Source organism: Chiroxiphia lanceolata, chromosome 2 (assembly GCF_009829145.1).
Source record: "Chiroxiphia lanceolata isolate bChiLan1 chromosome 2, bChiLan1.pri, whole genome shotgun sequence".
Classification (NCBI taxonomy): domain Eukaryota; kingdom Metazoa; phylum Chordata; class Aves; order Passeriformes; family Pipridae; genus Chiroxiphia; species Chiroxiphia lanceolata.
Window position 1 is genome coordinate 99,241,508 of NC_045638.1, and position 26,787 is coordinate 99,268,294.

The 26,787-nt window shown below is 40.6% G+C and overlaps 1 protein-coding gene across 1 annotated transcript; it reads right to left on the reverse strand.

Annotated features, from left to right (window-relative positions):
* Positions 1 to 1,474: 1,474 nt before the first annotated feature.
* On the reverse strand, positions 1,475 to 24,992 carry TOMM70 (translocase of outer mitochondrial membrane 70). Its single transcript, XM_032678559.1, has 12 exons — positions 24,735 to 24,992; positions 16,167 to 16,340; positions 14,935 to 15,061; positions 12,364 to 12,473; positions 10,905 to 11,053; positions 9,553 to 9,760; positions 8,824 to 8,958; positions 7,623 to 7,730; positions 6,397 to 6,513; positions 5,456 to 5,553; positions 4,983 to 5,105; positions 1,475 to 4,045 (listed from the first exon to the last, which is right to left on the reverse strand). The coding sequence occupies exons 1-12, from the start codon at positions 24,981 to 24,983 to the stop codon at positions 3,892 to 3,894; spliced, it is 1,752 nt and encodes a 583-aa protein (XP_032534450.1). The 5' UTR covers positions 24,984 to 24,992; the 3' UTR covers positions 1,475 to 3,891.
* Positions 24,993 to 26,787: the final 1,795 nt, after the last annotated feature.

Genomic DNA, 26,787 nt, shown 5'->3' on the forward strand with positions numbered 1-26,787 from the left:
TTGGTCTAGCTAACTATATTTTCCCCCAAACCACCTTACCTTTTATTCACGTTCAGCCATCCTCTTCCCACAGCTGCTTTTGTAACTATTCTTTTGGTTCTCTGCAATGAGCCAGATGTGTGCTTTATAGAGGAAAATGAACACTTGAATGAAGCCAAATCCTGATGCATCCTTCCTCTCAAAAGACAGGTCCCACCCTTCCACTCAGTGGCATTAACTATCTCAGCAGGTCTTTTGGTCTGTATTCTCATTGCATTTTGGTGTACATTCTGGACTGGAACTCTTAAGAAACAAGCCACAGAACATAAAGTGAAATGAAGATTTATTTGTTGGAAAATAAATATTAAAAAATTAACAATTTACCATTCGAGCCAAGTCTCCTGCATTAGATTAGTGCCTCCCACATAATCAACAGTCTGCATCCATGATGGCCATTGCTGGGCTCCAACTTCTAAATCATAGTAACTATTATGCATCCATTTTCCTAAACTATTCTGTCTTTCCCTCCCCTCTCTCTACTAGTTTAACATGCAGCAGTAACTAAATACTACCTTTGGAGGATTAAAGTAGTGCAGGACTCTCATAAATTGATCACTGAAATTTTGAAAATGAAAAGTGCAACAGATTGGGGCCTGGACCCTCCTCCCCTGGAATCCCAAATGGAGAGGACGGATGAAAATCTGTCACAAGCTACTTTGGAGAACTCAGTTCAAGAGCTGACATGAGCTCAGTCCTCTTCAGTCTGTCAGGACAACTTCTAAGCACCTTAGTTTAGTGGAATATTTAGTAGGGTCTCAAGTGTGCTCCACTCATAAGTGATACAAATGGGACTGTGAGTTTTTGAGGGTTTCAGTGAAAAAAAGTTCACTATCAAATCTCAGATTAATACTTAAAGAAGCCAATACTCAACCTCTGGATTGATAGAAAACAGGCACTTTTAAGTAGTCATGTTATACATGTGCACCAGTATTCTGTAAGTATAGAAAACCAACCACAAACAACCCCAAAGTAGTTGCAGAATTTCCAGTTGCATTAATTTAAATTCTTTTTAAAGAAATGGCAGAAACCCTGTAATGCCTGTTGTATTGGGCAGTGTTAGTATCACTGGGCTGGTTAAAGCAGCATCTAAGCTGCTCTTGACAGTTCCAGAGTAAGTTACAGTGCAGCTCTTCACGTGTTTTAGTTCCCTCTTCACTTTCAATCTGCAGTTAGAGCCTAGTAATTCCAGTCACAGCTTAGAACCATAGAATATGCTGAGTTGGAAGGGACCCACCAGGATCAAGTCCAACTCCTGGCCCTGCACAGGACACCCCAAGAATCACACCATGTGCCTGAGACTGTTGTCCCTGTGAACAACAGGGATTATACATGATCAGAATTAAGTTGCAAGACAACTACATGTAGAAGAAACTTCCCAGAGTATCCCTCTAGGATACACCAGGTTTATCCAAGTCTTCAGTACAAGATTCCTACATAATTTCAACAGTTTTATTTTTTTTAAATAGCAATAATACTTGTTTCACTTCAGCTCTCGATTCTCGAAGTTCACATGCACACCTGGCTTAAAGTAAAACCTCTGCTCTATCAGCCATTTAAAGAAAGTCCCTTTCACTAAAGGGATCCACCTGCATACACACATTAACAAGATGTCAGCTACTCAGACTCCCAGCTTTCCTGGCTCGACTTCCTTTCCCCTGTAATCTTCAGCTCTCAAGATCATACCTCTGTGGGTGATGGAAGCAAGCGAAGATCAGATTTGCTGATTCCACATCTCCTCCTCCTTCTTAAAGGTTGAAGTGAGAGCAGATGTCAAGGAGCCAGTCAGTACTAGTTCATCCTAGATTTGGAGCAATGTCAAATAAGCACAGAGCTCACCACAGCAGAGAACACTTCCATCAAAACCTGTTCTTATACATGTCAGAGAGAGATACTTGAAGGTAGTATTTATTTTTTCAGTTTACAGGTGATATGTCATTTACAAAAAAATTACAGACAATGCATCCTTTCAGTGCAGTTTCAAACTAGTTCAAGAACAGGCAAAAGTCTGTGATGATTTGGAATGCTAGTAATTGACAGCTCATGCTTTTTTCCCTTAATTGATTGGGTGGGGTAAGGAATGGGGTACAGGTGGGGTGATGAGGAGAAAATGCCAATGTAAATAAGGCCATGCGAATAAAAACTCCTCAGGAGAACAGGACTCCTCAGTCTGGCATATTTTTGTTCTCAGGTAATTGATGCAGAGATTGGAAGTTCGAGAAGACATTTGACACTTGTTACATGCAGTGCCCTTAGAAGCTGCCAGTACCTTCCCATACCTTCAATTCCACACCAGTGCTATGATTTCAGATCACCTACTGAGCTAGCTAAAATAGAATGATTAAATCTTTATGTCTACTCTCCACCATTTGAATTCTCAACTGTAGTTGCTGGGAGAAAGGAAGGTCAAGTTGAAAATGCAAGCTGCTGCTGTATGGTGGCACAACTACAGAACAAGACAGTTTGACTACAGCATCATTAATTTCTTTAAAAGATTAAATACATTAGACAATTCACCACAAACAAATCTATGATTTCAGGATGGAAAGAAGCCCAAACTAGCGTGTCATAAGTTAAGCTACATCATTTGCATGAGGTTTATCCAGCCACATCAACCCAGGGAGAGGCAAGATGGACTGACTGACTTCCACACCAGAAAGATCAACCCAAAGCAGGGGTGAAGTTCCCAACTAAAGGAAGACTATTCCACAATTTGCCCCTGTCCTGTTTGCAGCACAGTTGCTTCCTTTCTACAGTATTTGTAATCTCAGACAAGACAAAGTCTATGGAACAAGGAAAGCAGTGCAGACTCCAAATCCATTATTTGAAGTTTTAGCCTATGCTTTGTTCCTTATCTCACTTAATTCTGCAAAGGGGCTCTTAAAAGGAGCAGTAACACAGCAGGCTCTAGAGACTGAAGAGAATTTAGATGGTCTGTTACATTTATGCAAAAGCATCAGAGATTACAAAGATTATATGCAAGCATGACCTTACCTTTGGGAACTTGACTCCCAGCAGTACTTTTTGTTCTTGGAAGTCCCTCTGAATCCTCCAGAACAACTTCCCATGACATTCAAGTAAGGACTGCTGCACAGGAACACAGCCTTTCTTCCTGTGAAGTCTATGCTGAAGCAGTGTTACCTGACCTCCTTCCCCAGCCAATGTCTTTTATTTGCTCTCCTAATCAGTTCTCTAGGGCTTTCTGAGGTGAAGATAAGGACTATCAAATTAATTCCCTAATAGCTGCCACAGGACTATTTCTAAGTTATGCAGAAGGTGGAAGGGAATTTAAGGGAAGATTGTGCATGCTTGCATATATTTACAGGGATTCTCTCCACATCTACTGACTTAAAAAAACCCTCTATTATTAAAGTTTGAAAATTAATTTTTGCCTTTTTGTAAAATTAAAATCAACCCTCAAGGATTATTAGGATATAAAAAAGAAATCTATTTTACAGCACTGACTAGTATTACCTTTAAAATCAACAGGAAAAAAACCCCACATGCTGTATTATTATTTGAAAAAGCAAAAATCGCCCACAACATAATCACCCAAAATGAACCAGTGTGAAGTTTTTATTTGCATGGCCAAAATATCTTCCTTTTGTTCCCCTGCAACTTTATTTCCCTTAACACACCTTAAGGTTTTTGCTGCAGAAGGAACAAGATGCAGCACTGCATACTTCCTTGAACAACCACTCCCACAACACCTAAACATTTAACAGATGTAGCAAATGACAACACCACGAACGGGAAAAAACTAAGTTCCACCATTCAGCATGGTCTGCAACAGCGTCTTTAGGGCTGGCTGAAGTGGGCAACTTCACTTTAGAACGCCATTTCCTCCTTGTTCCTTTACAGTGTTGGTGGTTTCAATCCATACTTCTTTGCAACTTCTGTCTGGGCATAGGCAGCATCACAGAGGGAGTAGAGGTGGGCCATCTCCATTTCGGATTTGGCCAGGTTGATAGCTTTGTTGAACATTTCAATGGCTTTATCCAGATTACCTCTGAAATAAATGAAAATTTAGTCCAATTAAGACGACCAAAGCAAGTTTTTTAATCTCTGCAACATCTTTTTGCCTTCAGGATTTGCACTCTCCCCTGCTAGCAACTTAAGAGGACTTCAGGAGGAACCGCCGTAAGAACTGAGAGAAGCTGTTACCAAGGCTAAGCAACTGGGACAGCTGTTAAACAGCCTTCCTCTTGAGAGCCCCCACGGGTGGCAGTGCAGGATAAAACATTCTCACCAGGACACCAAGTTTATTTACTACAAAGATAACGCTGGGACAACTGAATGAACTCTCGTCTCCCTTCAAAAGTCTTTGTATACATAAGAGGAAAACTTGCACAGACAGATGCACGTTATTTAAATAGGAAAAGCTTGCAAGATTTCTCATGGCAATAGTTTAATTGTCTATCCCTTTGATGACTGGGCATATTAAAAAAAGACTCCACTATACTCTCAGCTACACCCCAAACTTTTGCCCAATTGCAATACAGTGTTACAGAACAGTGCATTAGTGTTTCCTCGGTAATCTGCAGTCCTGTTGGTTACAGGAGAGAACAGCACAGGATCTTCAGTACAAACGGCCCATTATGTTTAAGGACAACATTAGATACAAGTGAAGCCTAGTGATGATTAAGGAAGTCACTTTAAATGCAGAAGGGATGTATTTAAACATACACAGACTCATCTGCATGTTGTCCAATAAGTATGAAAGTCATGAACATGAGAAATTGTCAGATCATAAATCAGAATTATGCTACAGAGAATGGAAGGCTTTACCTAAGAGTTACAGAACAGAAAGCAGGACTTTGGGTGAGAGCTAGCCTTGCACAGCACCAGGGAGAAGATCTTAACACTTATGATCCGTAAGGAAATTTAAAGAACTACTGTAATTTCAAAAGTAACTAAGAACTCTTAACACTGCAATTCAGCATTACCTTTGCACTTCAATCGTTCCCATGGTTTCATATGCAAAATCACATTTGTTATCAATCTCAATGGCCTTGCTTATGAGTTCTAACCCTTTGTCTAAGTCTTGCTTCCACTGGAGCTGAAGTAAACTAGAAGAGAAAGAAAATTTCAAACAGACTTCACATACTCCTCTGAAAACCCTGAGCATGGTAAGCAAAACCATCCCAAATGTATAGTGTATTTCATTTCTAATGCGGGGTAGGCAGTAACTTAGGAACTTCATGACTTTTAAAAACACCTATATGGATGTCACCTTCAATGAGCCATGCTACCACTTTAACAACACTAAAGAAAGGCAAATTTTTTCCCAAGAAGACCCGTTACATGTTGTTTTACGAAGGAAAAAACTTCAACACAAAGCTGAAACATCCAATTCAGGTTGAATCATCTGAATATGCCAACTGCCCTCAGCCAAAAGGACTGCGAACTCAGTACGTACCCTTTATGAACATATGTAGTAGCATTGTCTGGCTCAAGGTCAATGCATTTATCATACATTTCATCAGCCTTGCCAAACTGCTGTTGATCAGTTAGTGCCTGCATCAAAACAGAAACTACATGTCAATAAGCAACCAAAGCATGCACTCTGCACTGGGCTAATTCTAATTAAAACCATATTGACAATGTGTAATTGGATATAGTTCTCTTATTGTAGAGCAGGTCAGGCACATCAGTTACCAGAGTTAAGGTTCAAAATTGAGGCTTCTTTAAAAGAAAATTGCTGGGCTTGAAGTGCAAGAATTACTGACCCCAGTACCACATGTAATGGGAGGTTCAGAAGCAACACACTATGTTCTGCAACTAAAAACCACTCTAACAGACTGGAAGCCTCAGTTCTTCCTTTCCAAATATACTTCTTTCAGAAAGAAAGGCATCTGTATTACCTACCCACTTAAAATCAGAACATCTCATATGTCCTACTAAAACCAGCAGTGTGTTTTCTTAGAGAAATTAGTCTCCGTTACAAGTGCACTCCAAACAGCTTTCTAAACCAGTACATGCCATTTGTAGCAGAACAAAACTTTTATCCCAGTTCCACACATTTAACTCCCAAATTACCTAGAGAAACCCTGACATTCATCATGTGAAATGCCACACACATGCAGGAAGGGGGGAATCACACAGGAATGACCTCTGTCTCCTAATAACCACCCTCACTCTCATTATTCTGCTCTATATTCTGCTCCACTAATTCCCCCTCTACTTCCTCTACCCCAGAACACCTATAACCATAAATGCAGGTAGCTTATTCAAGACAGCATGTGTTATCTCAGAACTCACTATCAAAAATCTGCATATATTATTTGAAGAAATGTACGTTATCCAAGAAAAAAAGCGCAAAAGAATGCAGCATTTTCTTCAAGAGAGAGAAAAACATACCTGAGCATAGAGTGCATAGCCTTCAGCACACTTTGGAAATTTTTTAATGACATCTTCAAAGCCTTTCATGGCTGCTTGCACAGTCAAAGCATTACTTCCTGTATAAGCTTGGCGATACTATTCATGAAAAAAAAAAAAGAAAAATATTACACATTATCATACTACAAAAAGGGTGATCAGACCTGCATCATAATAATTCAAAGTTTACATACATACATACACACACACACACACACACACATATATATATAAAGAAGAGAATTGGGATTGTTCAGCCTGGAAAGAGAAGGCTTCGGGGTGACCTAATTGTGGCTTTCCAGTACCTGAAGGGAGCCTACAAGAAATGTGGAGAGGGACTTTTTACAAGGGCACATAATGACAGGACAAGGGGGAATGGCTTCAAACTGAAAGAGGGCAGGTTTAGACTAGATATTAGGAAAAAATTCTTTACTGTGAAGGTGGTGAGGCACTGGAACAGGTTACCCAGAGAAGCTGTGGATACCCCATCCATGGCAGTGTTCAAGGTCAGGCTGGATGGGGCTTTGAGCAACCTGTTCTAGTGAAAGGTATCCCTGCCCTTGGCAGGGGGCTTGGAACTGGATGATCTTTAAGGTCCCTTCCAATCCAGGCCATTCTGATTCTGTGATAAATTCCAGACAGAGACATGCCTGTACACTCTGATTTTGGGAACCTACCACATGTCCAAGCCTCTGGATTTGGAGAGGAAAACAGGTGAAAGCAGGAAGTCAGAAGGTCTGATAGTTGTGATAGCGTATCTCTATTTCAAATGCCTAGAAATTCCAAACCTAGCATTCCTCCTTGTTCACACCATGCAAAGCTGTCCTGAGAAGATTCTTGCACACTGAGTCATTGCACTAACTTGAGATAGTTTGTTTCCAGTTTCTTGAAGATGAGAGTCTTTCACGACAGTAAAACTTTATAAATATCAATTTCATGTGATCCAATTGGAATGAAGATTTTTTTGTTCCTCTCCCACAAAACAGAAAAAATGTCCTACTGTTTAACAATGAACATTTCAGAAGGAAAGCAGCAAACCCGTACTACAACCAAAGAAACTGTTGCATTATTCCCTTACCTTAATATTAAAACAGAGATGTTTTTTGCCCTACTTTCCTATTAAATTGGAATAAACCAGAGAAACACAGTATATATTCCAGAACTCTTTAAAGAAAAAACAGCCAGATAAAGACCAGCAAGCTACATACCAGAGCAAAACATTTCTGTGCTTGAGCCAAGGCAGAATTGGGTCGCAACCGGATACATTCATCAAAGTCTTCCACAGCCTCCTCTATTTGGTCAAGCAGGATTTTCAGCTAGTCACAATGAAAGAAAAATCCTATTTCTGTATTTCATCTGTGCTTCAGACACTTAGGTGATAAATTCAATTAGTGTCAGTTACTCATATCATCTCCTGTCCAGAAACCTACAAAACCTGTAACTAAAATCACTGCTATAAAATATGAAAGCTGCCAGTGAAACTACGGCTACATGCAGAAGAAGGCAATGTCTGTATGTAGGGATTGGGAATGCTTGCATTTTAGACTGTTGCCATTACTGCTTTAGCATTATGTCCAGGCTCCAAAGCTATGCTGTATTTTCTCAAGTCATTTTGCCTCTCTGTAGTCAATGTCTGTGGACTATTTCAGTGTTGAAACATTTCGGCTGTTCCAGCTTGCATTTCAACTTTTTTTTGTTTGGTTGGTTTTTTTTTTTGTTTTGTTTTGCCACTCTCATTCCTCCACAAGAGTAGAGCTCACTTCATCATTCTCTGACTTTACTGTGAAACTACAGTAAAACACTAATTTTTAATCTGCAGGAAACTTTTATTCTCTTCAATCAACACAAAGCACCACTTTTATTTCTGAGCACTAAGGAGATGCAATGAATTCATGGAGAAAGACACTTGATCTATGGAAGTCTTCCTTACAAATACGACTTAGCATATCTGCATATGATAATGTTCCTTTTTACTGCCAGCACTATTCATATTACAGGCCTGTGGAAGCAGGCCTTTCTAGGTCTACAAATTACTCAAGGACATAGCAGGGATGAGCTGAACAGATGCAAGCCTAGGCCACACTGCTGCAGGTGTTTTCAGGAACACACTGTAATTTCCCCCTGTGCAGATGCTGCTCTTCCATTCAGGCCCCTCCACAGAACAGCTTATATACTTTTAAATCAGAGGTCATACTGATGGAGCATTGAACCTCTGTTCCTCTGCATTCTTTCCTATAGCTACAGAAATAAACTGCTTCTGCCTGGCCTGAACCTGCAAATTAGACTGTGTGTTTATTCCCCAAAAGCTCTCACTTAGGAGTTCATGTTTCGCTGCCACAAACAGTATAAAGTTTCTCCAGTGACGTACTGATCATTTTTCCTTTTAGTATACATTGAAATATTTCTTACTTGTCCTCGATGGTGGTAAACATCTGCATTCTGAGGATCAATATCAGCAGCCATGTTAAAGTCTTGTGTGGACAGCACAGGCTGCTGCTGCTGCATATACATACTGCCTCGTTTGATCAGGGCATTAGCTCGGAGCTGTAAAACATGGTCAAAAAACATCCAGTGTTCCTCCACATTTAAGGCTTCATTTCAATTACAGCAAATTTTTCATTTGACTAGTTTCTCCCACTGACAGATTTCAATTATTCTAAGCAGAAATAAGTTTCGTATTATTATTTATATTTATTTATTTCTAAATAAATCAACTCCCTTACTTAATTTCAAATATGTCAGCTTATGCTTCCATCTCAGTGGAGTTTCACACACCCTCCCCCAAAATCCTTTTTAATTCCTATGCTTACAGATACACCAATGTTTTTTGAAGCAACTGAATATGCAAGTGCAAGTAATGTTTTTGACTTATCTATGAACTGATTTTTCAGAGTGGATATACCCTCCAATTCATAAAACTTCCCCTGTTCTTTAGTTTGTACTACTTAGCACCTCAAAAACCAACAAGCCCTTGAAAAAACCAATTTGTCAGGAATAAAAAGACAAAACAGTAAATAAACAAGAAGACTTCCATTAAAATATTTGAAAACTTGGAAAAACAACATCTTGAACTATATTGCAGGTTTATCATCTAACTTCTCAGCCCCAAACTACCATCCAGCTGTGACAGATTCTTACCTTCACATTTGCATCTTCCATGCTGATGACCTGATCTAGGTCTGGTTTGGCAGCACTTGCATTGCCAATAAGTAAGTAGAAAGTAGCTCTCAGGAGCAAAGCTTCTGCCATGTATTTTCCCTTTGCTTCAATTTCTTTTGTGCTTTCACTGATGATTTTGTCATAGTTCTCTTCTTCCATATATTGTTTTGCTCTCAAGTAGCCAGAGCTGTAAATGATGTAAGAACAGTTGTATATCTACCTGCCTTCACTGGACACTACAATTTCAACTCAGATTTTTCATTAAATCATTACAAATACTAACTTTTGCTACACTGTTACAACATCAGCATTGTTCCATTGAAACATCCACTCCTGGAGGGAGCCATCGTAGACGGGAAACAATTTAGCAAAGAATGGCCAAATTACATCAGAAATAAAGAAGAAAAATGTTTTAAAGCTTTGGAACTTGAGCTTCATTTGTCCCTTGGTTTTCATTTTGTTTTTTTTTCACATGAAGAACAGCAATAATCTCTGCCTTGAAACAAGAGGGCTGGGGTGGAATTCCAGGTCAGGAAAAGTGAAATATTAAACCTAGCAATCTGCAGCTTATATGTGGAAGAATGGATTTCACGGCAAATATTACGGTAAGCACAGTATTGTTTCCAGCTGTGTCCTGGATTCAGTGAATCTGCCTGCAGATCAGGACATTCTATCTTACTTTAAAAGAAAATCATAATGCTGTTTGCAATGGTTTCCATTAGTAACATAGCAGTGCTATCTTCCAAAAATAAAGCTGAAAGCAGCATAGTAAGTTAAAGAACCATTTATGTAGTGCTCAAGCCCCACTAAAAAAACCCAAATAAAACAACCCTCAAGCTTTTCTGTGTCAGAACAAACTTCTCATTTATGGGTAATTTGATTCCAGGAAGATAAAACACCCTTTCAGGCTCAGTTGCTGTAAATTCATAGGTTTCATTTAAAGATACCCTTTTCCTAGCTTGTCTTCTCCCTTCCAATCCAAAGGCCAACTTGTTCTCCTCCTTGGAAACACTCCTTCAGTGTAAAATATTCCTCTCCCCAGAATCATCATTCAGCACTCTCCAGTTCTCCCATCTCCTAAGATTTACTATCACACTGTAGTAAATATTCAGCATAACTTCCCAATCTCATTGTCCTTCCTCTGTCTGGTGGAGGTTTAGAACCAGTCAGTCAGCTGTCATCCAAATTTCATTTTTAATACTGATACAATTTATCATAGGATTTCCCATGCCAAGCACTATAAAAACAGCACATTACACTAAATAAAATATCCAAATCACTGAAAACTTAATTCCAATACCAAACAGTTCCCAACTGTACTGTACACTCACTTCTCTTTTACTTCGGAAGCTTCTCCCTCCTTATCCTTATCTTCATCTGATTTCTCACCCTTAAGCAAAGGTTGGGAGATTATATCATCTGTGAAAGAACTGAAGTAGGATTTAATGAACTGTGGTGAGGGCATCAGAGGCTCACGATTCTGAAACAGAGAAATGTAATTTCAAGTAATTAGATGGTAAATTCAGATGGTAAAGATGGAAATGGATAACAAATGTGATTACAAAAAGAAATTGATGCAAGAACCAATGTATGACTTTTCACTATCTCATTTGATAGTCTGATATTTTCAATTTGACAGTTTGACGTTTAGGGATTCTTTAAGCTTCAGATCCCAGTGCAATACCCATCACCAGTGGATACAAAGTGAAGATATTCCAGGGAGGAAGGAGATAATATCTTTCTGCATATGTGGCTAGAAATGAGGACTCTTAGGATATCATAAGACATTGGGTAGATGTACTAAGGCAGTAAGTATGCACATAAATTGAGTGAAAAATCCAAGCTAGTGGTTTAAGCATGAGCCTAAATTCAAGTAGATTCTGAACAGCACTTTGCTGTTTTCTCCAACTTGGCCAAGAGGAGCTGCTGTCTATCATTACAATGGAGACTAATGAGGCAATATCCTAGTTGTGTGTGGAACTTGGCCCCGATACCGCACATTTTACCAAAAGTCCCAGAAGCAACACCTCTCAGCTGCAGAATCTTTTCTACAGCCAAAAAATACTTCTTGTTCAAAATAAACACTGCACACAAAAACGACAATTCAATCTCCCCTGCAAGAAAACACTGAATGCGCTCTTCTGAAGTACATCTATTTTGTGATGCTGTCACCACTACTAATAGCATAATTCATTTTTGCTACCTCAACAGCACACATTTATGTGAGTTTCTGTAGGAAAGAAATTCAGCATCTCAAAACCAACACGGATTTCAGTACTTCGACTACCATCAAAAAACAAGGAAGAATGTTTAAATAACAAGCAAGAAGGTGTTAATACCTGCTCTAAACCCACAGCCACTTAAAAGGACTACTCCTGGCTATCCCTATACTTCCATAGTTCTCTTTTCTGCAGTTTCCAAACATTCATGCAAAGAAATCTGTTCCAACACACCCAGTTTCCATTTAGTTGCAAGCTCAGAAAAGCACCACATAGGGCAGCACACCATCTCAGGGTGTCTCCCGAATGTCAGAATAAATTTGATTACTAAATGGAAACAACTGTTAGAAGTAGATGTCTCTTCCCTACTGAGGTTTCAAAAACTTTGGACAGGTCCCAAAGGAAAATAACATTTGTACAACAGCAGCTTTGTGCAACACGGTTCCTGTCGCTTCTTACACTTCAGCAGATGAAGACAGTGACTTGTTCACAATTGCCAGAATGCCAACAACCAACGTTTCAACACTAGTCAGGTGAAATAACAATTTGTCACCAATATCACAAGTCCTACCTTGTATTTCTCTTTGGCCTTTTCTTTTCCCAGGAGTTTAAGAACTTTATCAGCTAATAACATACTTTGCTGGTTTTGGAAGGCTTCTAAAATGCAGACTGCAGTGACATCTAGGAAACAACATACAAAAGTGAGATTAAAGAAATTCTGATAGTCACTGGAAAATGACAAAATGTGCCACTGTTGCAACTAATACACATCCTGTTCAAGGGCAATAGCCAGTGTTCAGTTTGCTGTATTTACCAAGACATCAATTTGTATTCAAAATTATCTTCCTGGGATAAAAGGACTTCATGACAGTGAGTGAAAGAAATTACATTTATTTTTCTCTTGCTGCTTTTATCTAGAGACAGACACACTTAGATGGACAGTGAAAATGTATCCCTCCATCAGGGGCTTCCCCCATTTTGAAACTTGGAGGGTAGTATTATGTTCATAATATGTTCACGTTAAATACAAATACTAACACAGCTTCTCTTCTGGGACTCATGCTACTTTTCTACTTTTAAAATTCTCAATCAGTCTCATCACATCTTACTTCTTCCTCAGTTCAAGAAATCTTCCCATATTATATCTCAAATTTTTCTGCTCACCTCCGTGACTTTGGAATGGAGCAAGGAGAAATACCCTGCTGGCCTATTTAAAGTGCCAACCCATATCACATTGCTTTCATTCACACATAGAAACCTCTGCAAAAGTTAACCCACTGCTGCCTGAACCATGCTTTGCAGTGTGAAATGTGCTCCTAGGGTACACTCTTTCTCTGGATCCTCTAGTTAATGCAAAACTACCATGGATTTTTCCTGTTTAATTTTCATTTAAACACCAGTGAAGACGAACAGAATTTGGCCTTGAAATTCAAGCAGCATATTGCCTGAATAAGCTTGAAAAGCAAATGTCTTACCCTGGAGTTTTAGTATAGTCTCTGTAATTCTACACTGCTATAGGGACTATAAAAGCCATCATTTTTGCAGAAACTCCCTGCAATTCTGGCATGGTCAGGATGCACATGGGAGTCCCCAGGAAAACACACAGGAAGAGCAGCTGTACAACTTCAGCAGACATGCTTTGCCCAAAGCAAACTAGTGCCTGGGCTTGGGTGCAGCACCAACACCTTCCCAAATTATACTGCCAGGAATCACTGGAGAGTTTTTTTCTGGCAGTGGAAAGGTCTTCTGGGGTTTGTTTGGTTTTGCTTTCCTCCACTACATGGACATACCCTACTTCCTGGGATTTTACTGGCCAGAAGTGGTTGGTAGGTAAAAGCAGAATTACAGAAAAACTGAGTAGTCCACGAAAAGCAAGAAAATTTCAGGTCTGAAAAAACTGCAAGCTAAAAGTCAAACACAAACAAAGGCTGAAATAATTGTCACCAACATGCTATTGACATAAAACACAAGTTACATTTAAAAGCTGTTCTACTGTCAGAGGGACACTTAATCTCTCTTGGGGCTTTTATCAGCTGGCAGTTTGTCACAACTCCATAAGGTTTTATATTTTGTGATAGCACTCTAGAAGTGCAGCTGATAGTGACTGCAAAGGAGTACCTAAATGAACTAAGTTGTCCTTTTCTATTTACTATGGTCTTAAAAGGCATAAAGGCATTCTGCCAGCAGATAAACAGACAGGTGGATAAAATTTCCACATCTTATTTACCTTCTAATTTAGCAGACCTAATTCCTAGCTGTTACACATAATGAAACTAATCTAACAGTTAGATTTGCCAGTCAAAGCACTGCCTTATTTTCTGTCCTTCTTTGATAATGAGCACAGCTGAAAATTTCATTTGCCTTTTAACCTTTCATCAGCAGGAATGATTTCACTTGATGAAATTTATATGGGTCCTTTCAAGCAGAGTACTGTAGTTCAAAACTGCCCTAACACAACACACCTGACCTGTAGTTCTTAATTTCCATGGCTTCTCGGTCACATCTTCCTGACAGTTCAAAATGTATTCTGTTTAGGGACAGCATTTGGAAGGATTTGACATAGTAGTTTCTGCCAAATACGTAGCATTAATATTTAAAAAAAAAAATTCAATCTGTTCCAATTTTCATAAGCTATGTACATCAGAACCAAATTCAACTGAAGCTGTTTTCCCTCTAAAACTTGTCCACTGCATTTAAATGACTGTAATACTCTTATTTCTGATGATGTATCTCCACCTGCAAAAGAACCCTCGTTTCTGCAGTAGTATAATTTCTCTAAAACAAACAGGGAAGAAGAAAGTTTGTTTACTGTATGGAAATAGAATGACTGTTGTCTGGGTTATCCACTCAGCACATTAGATGAATTCTATCCTAAAATGTAGGGAGTTTCCTGGAAAAAGAATACGTTGAGTGGCTACAGTAACACAGATTTCTCAGAAGTTATTTCAGATGTAAGAAGACCAGAGCTTCAGAAACGTGAAAAGGTTTCTTCTGACAAGAAGAATGCAGTAGCTAAGAATGGTTTTAATAATTCTGTATTACCGTAGCTACAAAAGTAAACCCAAAACAATTCCAGAAGTTACCATCTCCAAAGCACCAGAGTTAATTCCACTTTTAAGTACACACATCATGAGACACTCACCTTCTAAACATTCCTTCTTATTGTCTAGCTTCTCATGAGCCTTTGCACGCCTGAAGAGAGCTTTTACATATTTAGGATTAAGCTCAACGGCCTTTGTGCAATCTTGTGCCACTTCTGTCCATTTTTGCTGTGGGTAGAAAAACACCACAGTGAGAGAGGCCCCACTCAGCTGCACTGTATTAGTTCTCCATAACCAGCTCTGGGTCATGAGCACCCGACAGGAGCTGCAGTTCCCAGGGCTCTGGTTCTACCTGCTGGCTTCTGTTTCTGCAAGTTTCTCAATAAGAAACTACCTGGGCACCACTGCAAGCCACCTGCACCAGAAAAGTGACAGAGCAGAAAAGGAATTCCTACAGGAAAATTAAACCAGACAGTTGAGTTCATGCAAAGATGCTTGCAGGAGGTAACATTGGGACTGAAAGACTGGTATAAAACATCTAGAAGGAAAGAAGATGGAAATATAATGAAAACAAACAACTTTAACAAAGTGCTAAAGCACTTTTTAGACAAAAAAATTTATTTCAAAAGAGGCTTTTCTAATAGAGGGACCACACATATTTGGGACTCATTATGGTATGAATTTGTGTTAGACAAGAACTGTTTTATCTCTCCTCCAACACCAGATTTCTCTAATCAGTCTCTCACTTGATACTTCAGACTGCACAAAGCCATTTTTCCACTCCTTTATAAAGCTCACTAACTTGACCTCATAAGCAAATCTATGATACTGTAATAAGCAACACTGATTGACTTCTAAAACTAATACCAAGTACACTCAGCTATCAAGTAAATGTCACTTTCCCATGTGTGAAATTTAGGTCTTGGCCTTTAGTAGAATTTCTATGATTTCTTTGTTTAAATTTTGAAGTAGCATCCTTCCAAAATATTTGGCCTTTCACTCAACAGTTAAAGAAACACTCTAGTAGAGAGAAGCAAAATCAACTTATATAAAGGAAAATTGTTCCAAAGGATAACAAATTAAAACCTTGTCTTAGAAGAACAGGATGCATAAGAATTATATAAGATAGCCTGAGAGTAGTCAATGGAAAATAATTTTATTTATATGTAGAAAAGTATGATGAGCTAGTGAAAAACAGCGGCAAGCAACAGCATCTTGTTGTGAAGGCAGCAGATATCATCACCTGGGATCTTTCAGTGTACAGAAGTGACAAAATACAAAACTGATAATGCCACATTTTTGAATAAACACATGATTATCTTAAATTTCTTACCAGTTGTTCATAGGCAGCAGCTCTATTTTGATAGAAGGTAGAAAGATCAAGGTTTTTCTCAGGAGGGCACAGGCTGATAGCCTCAGTATAACACTGAATAGCTGACTCATATTTTCCTGCTTTAAAGTACTTGTTTCCTTTGTTCTTGGCTGCTTGGGCTCTACCAAGAGGGCTCTGAAAAAGAAAGTGATAGGTCAGTTCAAATAAGAAGAGCACCACAGCACATAAACTATGCACTTAAGGGCTGATCTTCAAAGGTATAAAAATTAATCTAAACTCTAGCCTAAACTTTTGAAAAATATCACTGATTTCATTTCCTGGAAACAAACAACAGACTTTCTTTTGCAAGTGTATCAGATAGGAGACAACCTTTTCAAAAGATTCACTACAATGTCATTAAACAGTGCAGTGATTTCTGTTTGGAAAGCTAAACAGATTGTAATCTTACACAGCTGGTGATCAGAAGAACCAATGAGGTAAGTTATTTTTCTAAAGACTAAGTGTGCAAAGACAACAAAGCCCTCAAAGCAATTGAAATAGAAGAGTTTGCTACTGAAATACATATAGCCTATAAGACCAGAGGTGACTCATCAGACTATGAATTAAATATGGAAAACACTTTGTGGAAAGACCTACTGAGCAAAACAAATAAAACCTGTAAGGAAAATAAAACTCTTTTCCCTTTCATACACTAGACAAAATTAACTATATTTATAGCTGACTCCTTTAGAGCTTTATACACTCTGCTTCATCCAAGGAGAAGTGCTGGACCATCACTATCTTAGCAGAGGATGGAAAACTTTGCTAACTGTCCTGAGACCCTGCTAAGGGCATTTTTGTGTTCTGTACCACATGTTGATCCTCTATTTCTACAGGAACTAACACTGCCACCTGTAACCCCTAGATTTGCACCAGTTATCAAATGCTGTGGTTTATAAGGAATCAGATGTAAAAATGCTCTCTTTATCAAAGGGGAATGACCCACATTCAAGAAATACAGAGCTGCAAAAGATCCTAACCTTGATCTTCTGGATTTCTGCTCCTCTTTCACAGCCTAGCTTCAAGGATCAACCTTTTGGGGCAGTTCTGGCTAAGATGCCTGACCAAAATGAACAGATGTATGAGCACACATGCCATTCTACCGGCCTCTCTGAGGAGGGAAAGAATACAGCCTGGGAGCCTTACACAATAGCTGCAGGATTCACTATATCTCACCTGCATGGAAAAGATCATCTAGGATTTGCTGGAAATTGTAAATGCAGCTCTTTGACCATACTTCTGCCTTCTCTCCCCTCTCATGCACCACCAGCACCAAACTACACCCAGGTGACTGTAACACAAATTTGAAAGCATCTTTGCATTTCATCTGCCTGTTCCCCTTCATGTCTGCTCACTTCATGCCAACCCGACCATTTTTAGCATTTAGGTGATTTTTAAAACTGGAAACTTGAAGAGAAGCCAGATGTTGCTGTACAGCCTGTCTTTTAAGGCCTGAATCCCAATTCTGGCATGAGAGAATAAGATAATTATTCTTATGAGTAGTAGTCTTAGTTCCTACATAAAAACAAGCATACAAATAGACCAAAAGTATCTTACAGGCACTTGCCTGAGGGGAGACTTACAAGTGAAACCATATAAGGCAGAGAATTTCTTAAATATCCCTACTGCCAGAAAAGCTCTTCTCTCACAAGTCACTAATCACTGGGCTTATAGGAAATCAATCTACACCATCTTTATTGTTCACAGAACAAGACAATCTGCATAGCTTTCAGATTTTTCTACTGCAAGACTTTAAATTTAAATTGATAAAAGATTATTAACTTCAGCAGTTACACTGTGTGTAACTTCATGAATAGATAAGGTAGAATTAGAGTGCAAATATTTTTACTGAGGGCCAAGTAACTGTGTATCTGATAAGTTGTTTCTTTAGAACTGCAACTAAAGTCGGAAAAGGTTAAATTTATTTCAAGTATGTCTTAAAGTTAGCTCAAAATACAACAATGCTTCTCTTAACTAAGGGAAGGGCTACGCATATGTAGCAAACCCAAATGCATGAAAGTCAGCTTGAATTTCTCCTTCTGCATTTCTACAGCAAACTCTTTGTGATATGATCTACAAAATTCAACGCTCTTCCTATTAACTTGAATCCAAAAAGAAAAACACACAATACAGGCTGCATTCATACATGTGTTCCCAGAACAAAAATTATTTAAGACTGCAGAGATTAAGCCTATGCAGCAATCAGATGACTGCTTTGTGAACACTGACAATTCCTTCAGCCCAGGGATCTCCTACCCCAATATGTGCCTCAGGCTGAGCAGTGCATGTGCTCCATCCCATGCACAACAGTCCTTGCACAAAGACACGAGTTACAGATGAATGCTACTGGATAACAGGCAAGTGCAATGGCTGCTCCAGTGTCAGGTGTGGGTGGGATAGGAATTTTAACTGGAAGCAAGGCATCTGTAGGTCTGGGGCTGTCACTGCTGGTTCTTGGGAAGCATCATGTCTTCAGACAAGCCTAAGTGAGCTCAACAGGGACCAAAAACTTTAGAGGCTACGAACATGAGGTCAAAGTTATTAAAATTAGTAACTCTGTTATCAGAGTAAGCCTTTAGTAACAGTTGCAGGACTGCAGACCACACAACCAGCTACACAGAGCTACACAGAAGTGAATCACGGAATATGTGCTGACTCCATGGTTACTCTTGGATGCACTCATTCCACGGTTAAAGAAATTTGGGGGTAAGGAGTCAGGACTTAGAGCACAACACGCTATTATGCAATAAAGTCATCAGTAATGCCCATGGCAAGGAAGAAATCAATTTGTTTGTTTGTTTATGCTGCCTTAAGCTTGACTCCTAGCACTCAGAAGTTTTATGTCTGCAACCTTAGTCAAACTACTCCGCTGTAGCCCTCGGTATGCACGCCACGGAATCACCGAATCCAATGTGTGTTTTTGTTGGGTTTGGGGTTTGGTTTTGTTTGGTTGGGTTTTTTGTTTTTGGGGTTTTTTTTCTGTGTTGGTTTAGAGGTTTTTCGGTGGCTGTTTATTTTAAAAGATATAACACTCACATCTCATTATATGCTGCAAAACCTTTTTGTGACAGCACAAATAAGAATATGAAAATTAATTCTTAACATAAGACTGGTTTCTGAAAGTTTGTGAAGTCTTAAATTTAACCCTGACAAGACTTGTAAGCAATTTTTTTAATATTTTTCTTAGCCCTCCAGTCCTTCTCAATTACTACCAGGATGTACACAAGATATGTACATAAGAAACTGATTATACAAGCAAACCTCACGTATCTCATGCACAAGTAATAGAAAAACCTCACTTCTTCCACTTCCTTGCCAAAGTACTGTTTCTTGACATTATTTTCCAATTTCACTGCTACATTATTTTCCAATTTCACTGCTTCTCCTTACCTGACCTATTGCCATCCTATGTGGTGCACTGGACATTTTTTATCCCCAAGGTGAAGGTCTATATAGAGCAAGAAAAACTCTCCTGTTTGTCATCTTCTGGTCTAAGAATCTGTGCAACTACCAAACCAGCTCAATAAAATGAATGTAAGTTCACAGTAAGTTAAAAACAAAGAACTCAAAAGTTATTTGCAGTTACCCAAAAAATAACATCTCAGAACTGCTTTCAGCAACTGTTCATTAACAAGCCTTAACAGAGTTTAAGCCAATCACTTGTGTGATTGAGTTGTCAGTTATCCAGGTAACTAAACAACTAAACTGCTACCTGTCTAAAGACTAGACAGCACTGACAAAAATTTCTTAGTAGCTACTTTAACCTCAGCAAACATGCTTTCCTCACAAAATGTTCAGAAACCCCACGCTAACAGCAACTTTACAGCAACAGTCTGCCAGCAGCAAGAATAACAATGCTTAGTAACCCCCAGCAATGGCAATATTGCTAAACTAGCAGTTCAGAACTTTATATATTTGAGGGAGACTGTTATTCAAAGCAGAACAAGAAATTTCCTGCCAGCCAACCATGACAGAAGCACGAGTAGAGAGTTTCAGCACTTTCTTTTGGCTGAAAAGGATTTGCACGAGCCCTTGTCTGACAGATGACATGGAGGGGTACTACTGTTTCAGCCATCTTAATTCAACTCACAAAAAAATAAAGCCCTGGTCTAGACCTCTTTTTTCCTCTCTAAGTGAGAGGACCCTCTTGATGACGTACCAAAAAAAAAAAAAATCGTTCTGTTCTGAATATCTATTTTTCCCCATATTTTTTTTCTGGACTAAAGTTCATTTCAAGTCTTATTTCAAACCTATACTGAAAGGCATTAACTGAGTATAAATTGCTTTAAGAGTCTCCTTAGCACTAAAACCACTACGAGGAAAAGCATGTTTATATGAGCCCAAGATGTGAATTCAGAGTGCAAGTAAGGATGTATTTATTATAATTAGAAATAACAAAGCTGAAGTTTACAGTACAATTTGACAATGTTCTCAGTCTCCATCCTGTGAATTTGCCATTCACGCCTACCACAAATAAGCAAACTGCACAGATGACAAGAGTCTAACAATTGTTCTTCTGCTACTATACACACATTTAAGGGTTTTCTACACCTGTCCACTACAGCTGGCATGAAACAGAAGATTTAGAGTAGGTCGATAGAGATATTTATTAGGCAACAGGTGCAGAGTACAATAGAAATTACTTTTTACATACTTTGCTTAGATTAATTCAGAGTGAGTACCAAGATGAGTGTATCTAGACAAAGGGGCTTCATTTGATCATACCCCGATCTAACCACACAGCAGTGAGAGAGGCAACACTCAGCAGTTGCCATTAAAACAGACACTGGAAAGAAGCCACACTAGTTGGCTGCTGATCCCGATATGTGGCACCACAAAAGACAAGGAGTTTGGTCACATTCACTCACCAGGGCACTCAAGGACTGTATCCAGCTCACAGGAAAACGTGCAGACAGTGAACTGCTGTGGACCCAAATGGCTTTCTTTGCAGTACACAAAGCCACTGGCTGATCTCCTCACATACCAAAACCACAGGGTTACCCCATGAACTTGCTGAAAGAGTTAAGGGGTGAGATTTGGACTACCACAGAGTTGCAAAATGAAGTGATTTCAACTTAAAGAGAAAAAAAATACTGAAGCAACCAACACATTACCTCACTGACTAACCAGTGCTCACTCCTGTCAGACAAGGATAGTATAAAACTTGCTAAGAAGGTATCATGGAATAAGTAAAAAAACATGAATCAACTGGGCATCAACAAAAGCAATAAATGCGAAGGGCTCCAACATGTTTAAGTTATACAATATTCACTACAAACTAGGAGAGCATATAAAAAGCAACTGCTGTTACTGAGTAACTATAACACATTCCATCGAAATTAGAAGAAAGAACGAAAACTTCTGTAATTAACAGATGCAATTTGACTTCACAACCTTTGAGTCATCCACAGATGTAGTTTTATCATTATCACTTAACTGGTCCAATAATACCAGTTTACTGTGCTGTTGAGGAGCTGTGCTTACAGGAGAAGGAATCTCAAAAGTAGTTCAGCTTTTCCCGATATAGCACCTATGCTAAGGGCTCCTGCCAACACCATGTCAGTCACAGACCACACACTTGACCGGTGCATCAATGCCAGGGAGAAGCCTCTAGTGCAGACACAGCCTGGGAAAAAAATGTGAGGCCTGTGCAGCAGGTAAAAGGAAAGCTTGAACTGCATGCAAAATAGTAACAAGTCTGAATAAAGAACAAGGAAGATCTTAGAGTCTGTGTATTTTCAAAGAACAAAGAAAAAAAATCCAAGGTCGTGTCTTCAGAAACAGTGAACAAAGCACCACATGGATACAAGGGCTGATTTAATGAAATACACAAAAAAGTATGAGCCCTTAGTTACATTTACGAGTAAAAGAATAATTAGCTGACACAGCTGTTGGTAGCGAATTCATTACTGACCTTCCTGAAAGACTCCCCTCTTGTGTTTCAACTGAATGAAGTACTGGCTCTTATTCACCGTGCAGATTTGTATGTGAAATCAGACTGAGTTTAAAAAAATACCCCACCACATTAGAAAGGCAGACTAATACAATGCAGGTAGTTTTACAACTAAAGGATCTGCATCGTTATATTTTCAATCAAGGGTCTTATCAATAATATCCATAACTAATAAAATATGAGGGGAAACATGAAATCTATGTGGCATCATCACTCTGGATATGAACAACAGGAAGAGAATCCTCCACGCACAAAGCAGTCGAGAAAACTTGCAGTCACATTAATTTTCCTGCTGTGGCCATACTTTGACCAGCTAGACAATTATCTCATGTCATCAGTCAAATCTGGTAACTTCTTCTACAGTTTTTCTAAGCAGTATCACTCATTTTTTTACAGTGTAATTACACTCTTCAAGGAACTCTGGGTCATACCACTCAACTTAGATGCACAGTCTTCCAGTATTTTAATTTGTGGAGCAATCTGATATACCTAGACAAACAATATTTTAAATCAAATGCTATATAAGTGTTTTAAATGTTTTAAGAGATTGCTTCAAGTACAACTGCAGAATGACTACAAACCACTGGATTTTATATTCTGGAATTCAGAAACACAATCAAGAAACCCAGAGCGAACATACTAACTGGGAAGTCACTGCAGCTATACAAAGGTCACAGGCAGGCTGCAAAGCAGAGCTCACACCCAGCAACCACACTTCCAGAAATGTGCCAGATGCTGCTTGCAGCCACAAGTCAAAATTACCATGGTAAACGAAGTCTGAATTTGTCCTCTGTACACGACTTGCTCAGTACTGTGTGGTGCCCGTGAAGGAACAAATCACTGCATTCAAGAAACTGCCTCAAGGTCCAGCATAGGTTTTATAGCTCACTATGCTTCCAGGAATGCCCTAGGGTAGCCATGATTCACCAGTTAGGGAAGTTACCACCTTCCTCACCACTCCCATGTGTTCCTGCCACTGCCTGCCCACACACTGATCTTCATTGCTAAACGATCAAAGCTAAACCCAACTTTTTCCAGTCTTGGAAGCTGATTTTTTTCCCTCCTGATCATTTCAGATGGGAAATTTAAACTGTCGTCTGACAGTTCAAAGCGTTTTGAGTGGTGCACAAGAATGGGAAAAGAAAATGTCAGACAGGATTTTCTTATAAAAGTTAATCAGTTTGTCAAATCCATCATTTTAAACATGTTTGTAAACTGCACCTCACCTCAGTAATGCAGCATGACTGGTAATGTACTTCTGTGACAGCAGATGTGGAAAAAGTGCACCTTAGAGGCATTTTTCTCATACAGATATGCAAGAGAATTTGATGTGGATTCCAATATTGCCTGTTGTCCTTCAGTTTCTGTATAGACCAATATATCTGAAAATTCTCAGAATGGTAAATTACAACAGGATAAATGTATGTTTTGAGAGCATGTCTACTTAGGCAAGCTCTTTCTAAAGTCTGTTACTTAAACTGTATGGCTTTTGTATCTTTATGGAATATGTTTCATTTCAAAATGATCTTGATTCTCTTTTCTTTCCCCCCTGCTGTATCCAGCATCTAACATGCAACAGATCACAGATTTCCTTTCCAAAACACTATTCCCGGACACAACTTACTCACAGCTATTCTACACCTCAGAAGCAGAGGTACATTTCCCCCTCAGCAGCACATTGTCAGATCCACGTTCACTCAGCTGATGCGAACTTCACAACAATTGGTGTTCAGCAATGCACTTTCCCATGCACCAGTCCCACCACAACTGGAACAAACACACAAGAAACAAGCTAATCTCGACTGCTGCGAGGTAAGGGCAGAACTGTGACCAGGAACTACGGGTCACACCGGGCGACCATAGAGAGACACGGAACCCCTGGAGGGGTCCAGTGGGGTGAGGGAACTGGAACATCTCTCTTACAAGGAAAGGCTGAAGTAGCTGAGTCTGTTCAGCCTCGAGACAGCTGAGAGGGGACCTCATTAATGTGTATAAATATCTGAAAGGAGGGTGTAAAGAGGACAGAGCCAGGCTCTGCTCGGTGGTGCAGAGCAGTTAAAACAAGAGGCAACTGATGCACAGGAAGTTCCTCCTGAACACGAGGAAGAACTTCTTTACTGTGCGGGTGACCGTGGTGCTGGAACAGGTTGCCCAGAGAGGGCGTGGAGTCTCCTTCCGCGGAGAACAACCGCCTGGACACAATCCTGTGCCATGTGCTCTAGCATGACCCTGCTTGAGCAGGGAATTTGGACCAGACGACCCACTGTGGTCCTTTCCCACCCGATCCATTCTGTGATTCTGTGACCTGCCGGGCGTGTCACGCAGAGCACGACCAGGATGCCATCCGAGCTTCATCCCCTCACACGCCTCCCTCCGGCACCGGCACTCCGAGAGCCGCTTCCCGGACCATTCCAGCGGCCCGCCCGGCCCACCCTCCCGCAGATCGCAGCCGGGCCCCCCTTCGCTGCCCCACGCGGGACCTCGGCCCCAGCCCCAGCCCCGGCCCCGGCCCCCCGCGCCCGGCCGGGTGACCCCGGTCCCTGCCGCCACCCCCGGCGGCGCCGCCCCCCGCTCACCATCTCCTCGTGCCCGGGCCCGTCGGGCTGCCCGGAGCCTCCATCGCCGCCGGGCCCGGGGCTCGCCCGCCCCTCGGGGGTCTTCCTCTCGCTCGCGCCCTTCCCGCGCCGCGCCGCCCGCCGCCCCCACAGGTAGATGGCTCCGGCGCCCAGCAGGATGGGCGCGCCCAGCACCAGCGCCAGCTGCCAGCGGGACAGCCCCGTGGGGCCGCCGCCGCCCGCCGGCTCCACGGGCTTCGAGGCGGCCATGACGCCCGGGCGGAGCAGCGGGAGGAGGGTCAGCGGACACGCGGGGCGCGCCGGGAGCGCGGGGCTGAGCCGCGCCCGCCGCCCGCCCGCACCGCCCCTGCCGGCCCGGCGGGGCAGCGCAGCCCCGGCGAGGGAACCCGGGGGAGCGGGGGGAGTGTCAGCCAAAAAATGGTGCAGGGGCCTCGGGTCCGGACTGATGTTGTGCGGAAGGAGTTCTGGGCCGCTGACCTGCGGAGCGCACTCCACATCTGGAGTGCTCTGTCCGGCTCTGGGCTCCTCAGGACGAGAGACACGTGGAGCTCCTGGAGAAGATCCAGGGGAGGGCAACGAGGGTGATTAAGGGGCTGGAGCACCTTTCTTACAAGGAAAGGCTGAGGGGTCTGTTCAGCCTCGAGAAGAGACGGCTGAGGGGACCTCATTAAACTGTGTAAATATCTAAAAGTGGGCTTCCGCCACCACCAGGCTCTTCTTGATGGTGCCAAGCGATAGGACAAGAGGCAAGAGCAGAAACTGATGCACAGGAAATTCCTTCTGAACACGAGGAAGTGTGCAGATGACCAGAACGGGTTGCCCAGAGGGGTTGTGGAGTCTCCGTCACTGGAGATACTCAAGAACCATCTGGACACAATCCTGTGCCACGTGCTCTGGGGATGACCCTGCTTGAGCAGAGAGGTTGGACCAGATGATTCACTGTAGTCCCCTCTGACCTGACTGTGATAAACAAAGTCTCGAGTTTCTATAAGTTTTTAAATAATAGTTTATTATATGGTAAAAGTAAGCAGCCGGCTGGGTGACAGAAATGGGTGACAGAAATTTCCCTTACTACAGGGTACATTTAGTATTTATCTTAGCTACTTCATGCATATTAATTATATCATATACATATACATTCTACAGGTTTTTGCTAAGTATTTAATATATGGGTTTTCTTACAGCTAAAGCTAAAAGGGTTATCTCTACAACCAGTCATAATTCATGCATCCTTGGACGAACAGGCGACTAAAGATTTAAAGTTCTACTATATTTCATTCTTAGGATAGTAAGGAGGTTTTAGGCCTCTTGACCTTGTGAGGGTCTGTTTTATTTCTTTATGGGGGTGTAATTAAGTTTTACAATTCGTTTGTTTTATTTTGATATAATCACCCATTTGTTTCACGAATCACAATTATTTATTTATCACATGACCCTGTCTGTGATTCTGTTCTTCTGTGATTCTGTGTAGTTTCAGCTAATATGGCTGATTTAAAGTTTCTAGGACTTTGTACTGGAGCATTTTGAAACAATTCTTATTATAAATGACATCTTTAAGTCATTAATTGAGTCTGTCATAAAAATAATTTAATATGCAGTACTGGAATTTTGTACTTGTTGTATATGTGTGCGTGTATGCCCACTTAGCATCCTTACCTGTAGGCAGATGAAGCTTATGTTTCTGTCTCCACTTATTTCCATGGACCATTTGGCTGAGGATGAAGAGGAGTCGTCTTTGATATGTTTTTATACTCAGAAAGCTCTAGTCATCTCATGGCTAGAAATTTCATTGTAGGTGACAGGGAAATGGAAGGAATATGTGTGAAGAAACATATTGCAGTGAAGAAAAAAAGGACTGAAAATATAAACAACAGGAAGATTGCAAAGCAAATACTTCAGGAGTCCAACTAAAATTTGCCCTGCTGCACTCTGAGTCAGTAGTGCCCGGTAGTAAACAGCTTGAGATGTATCCTCTAATTTATGGATTATTACTACATATTACATAAACATATTTCGACAAAGCTGTGGGACAACCTCTCTCCCACTTCTCCCC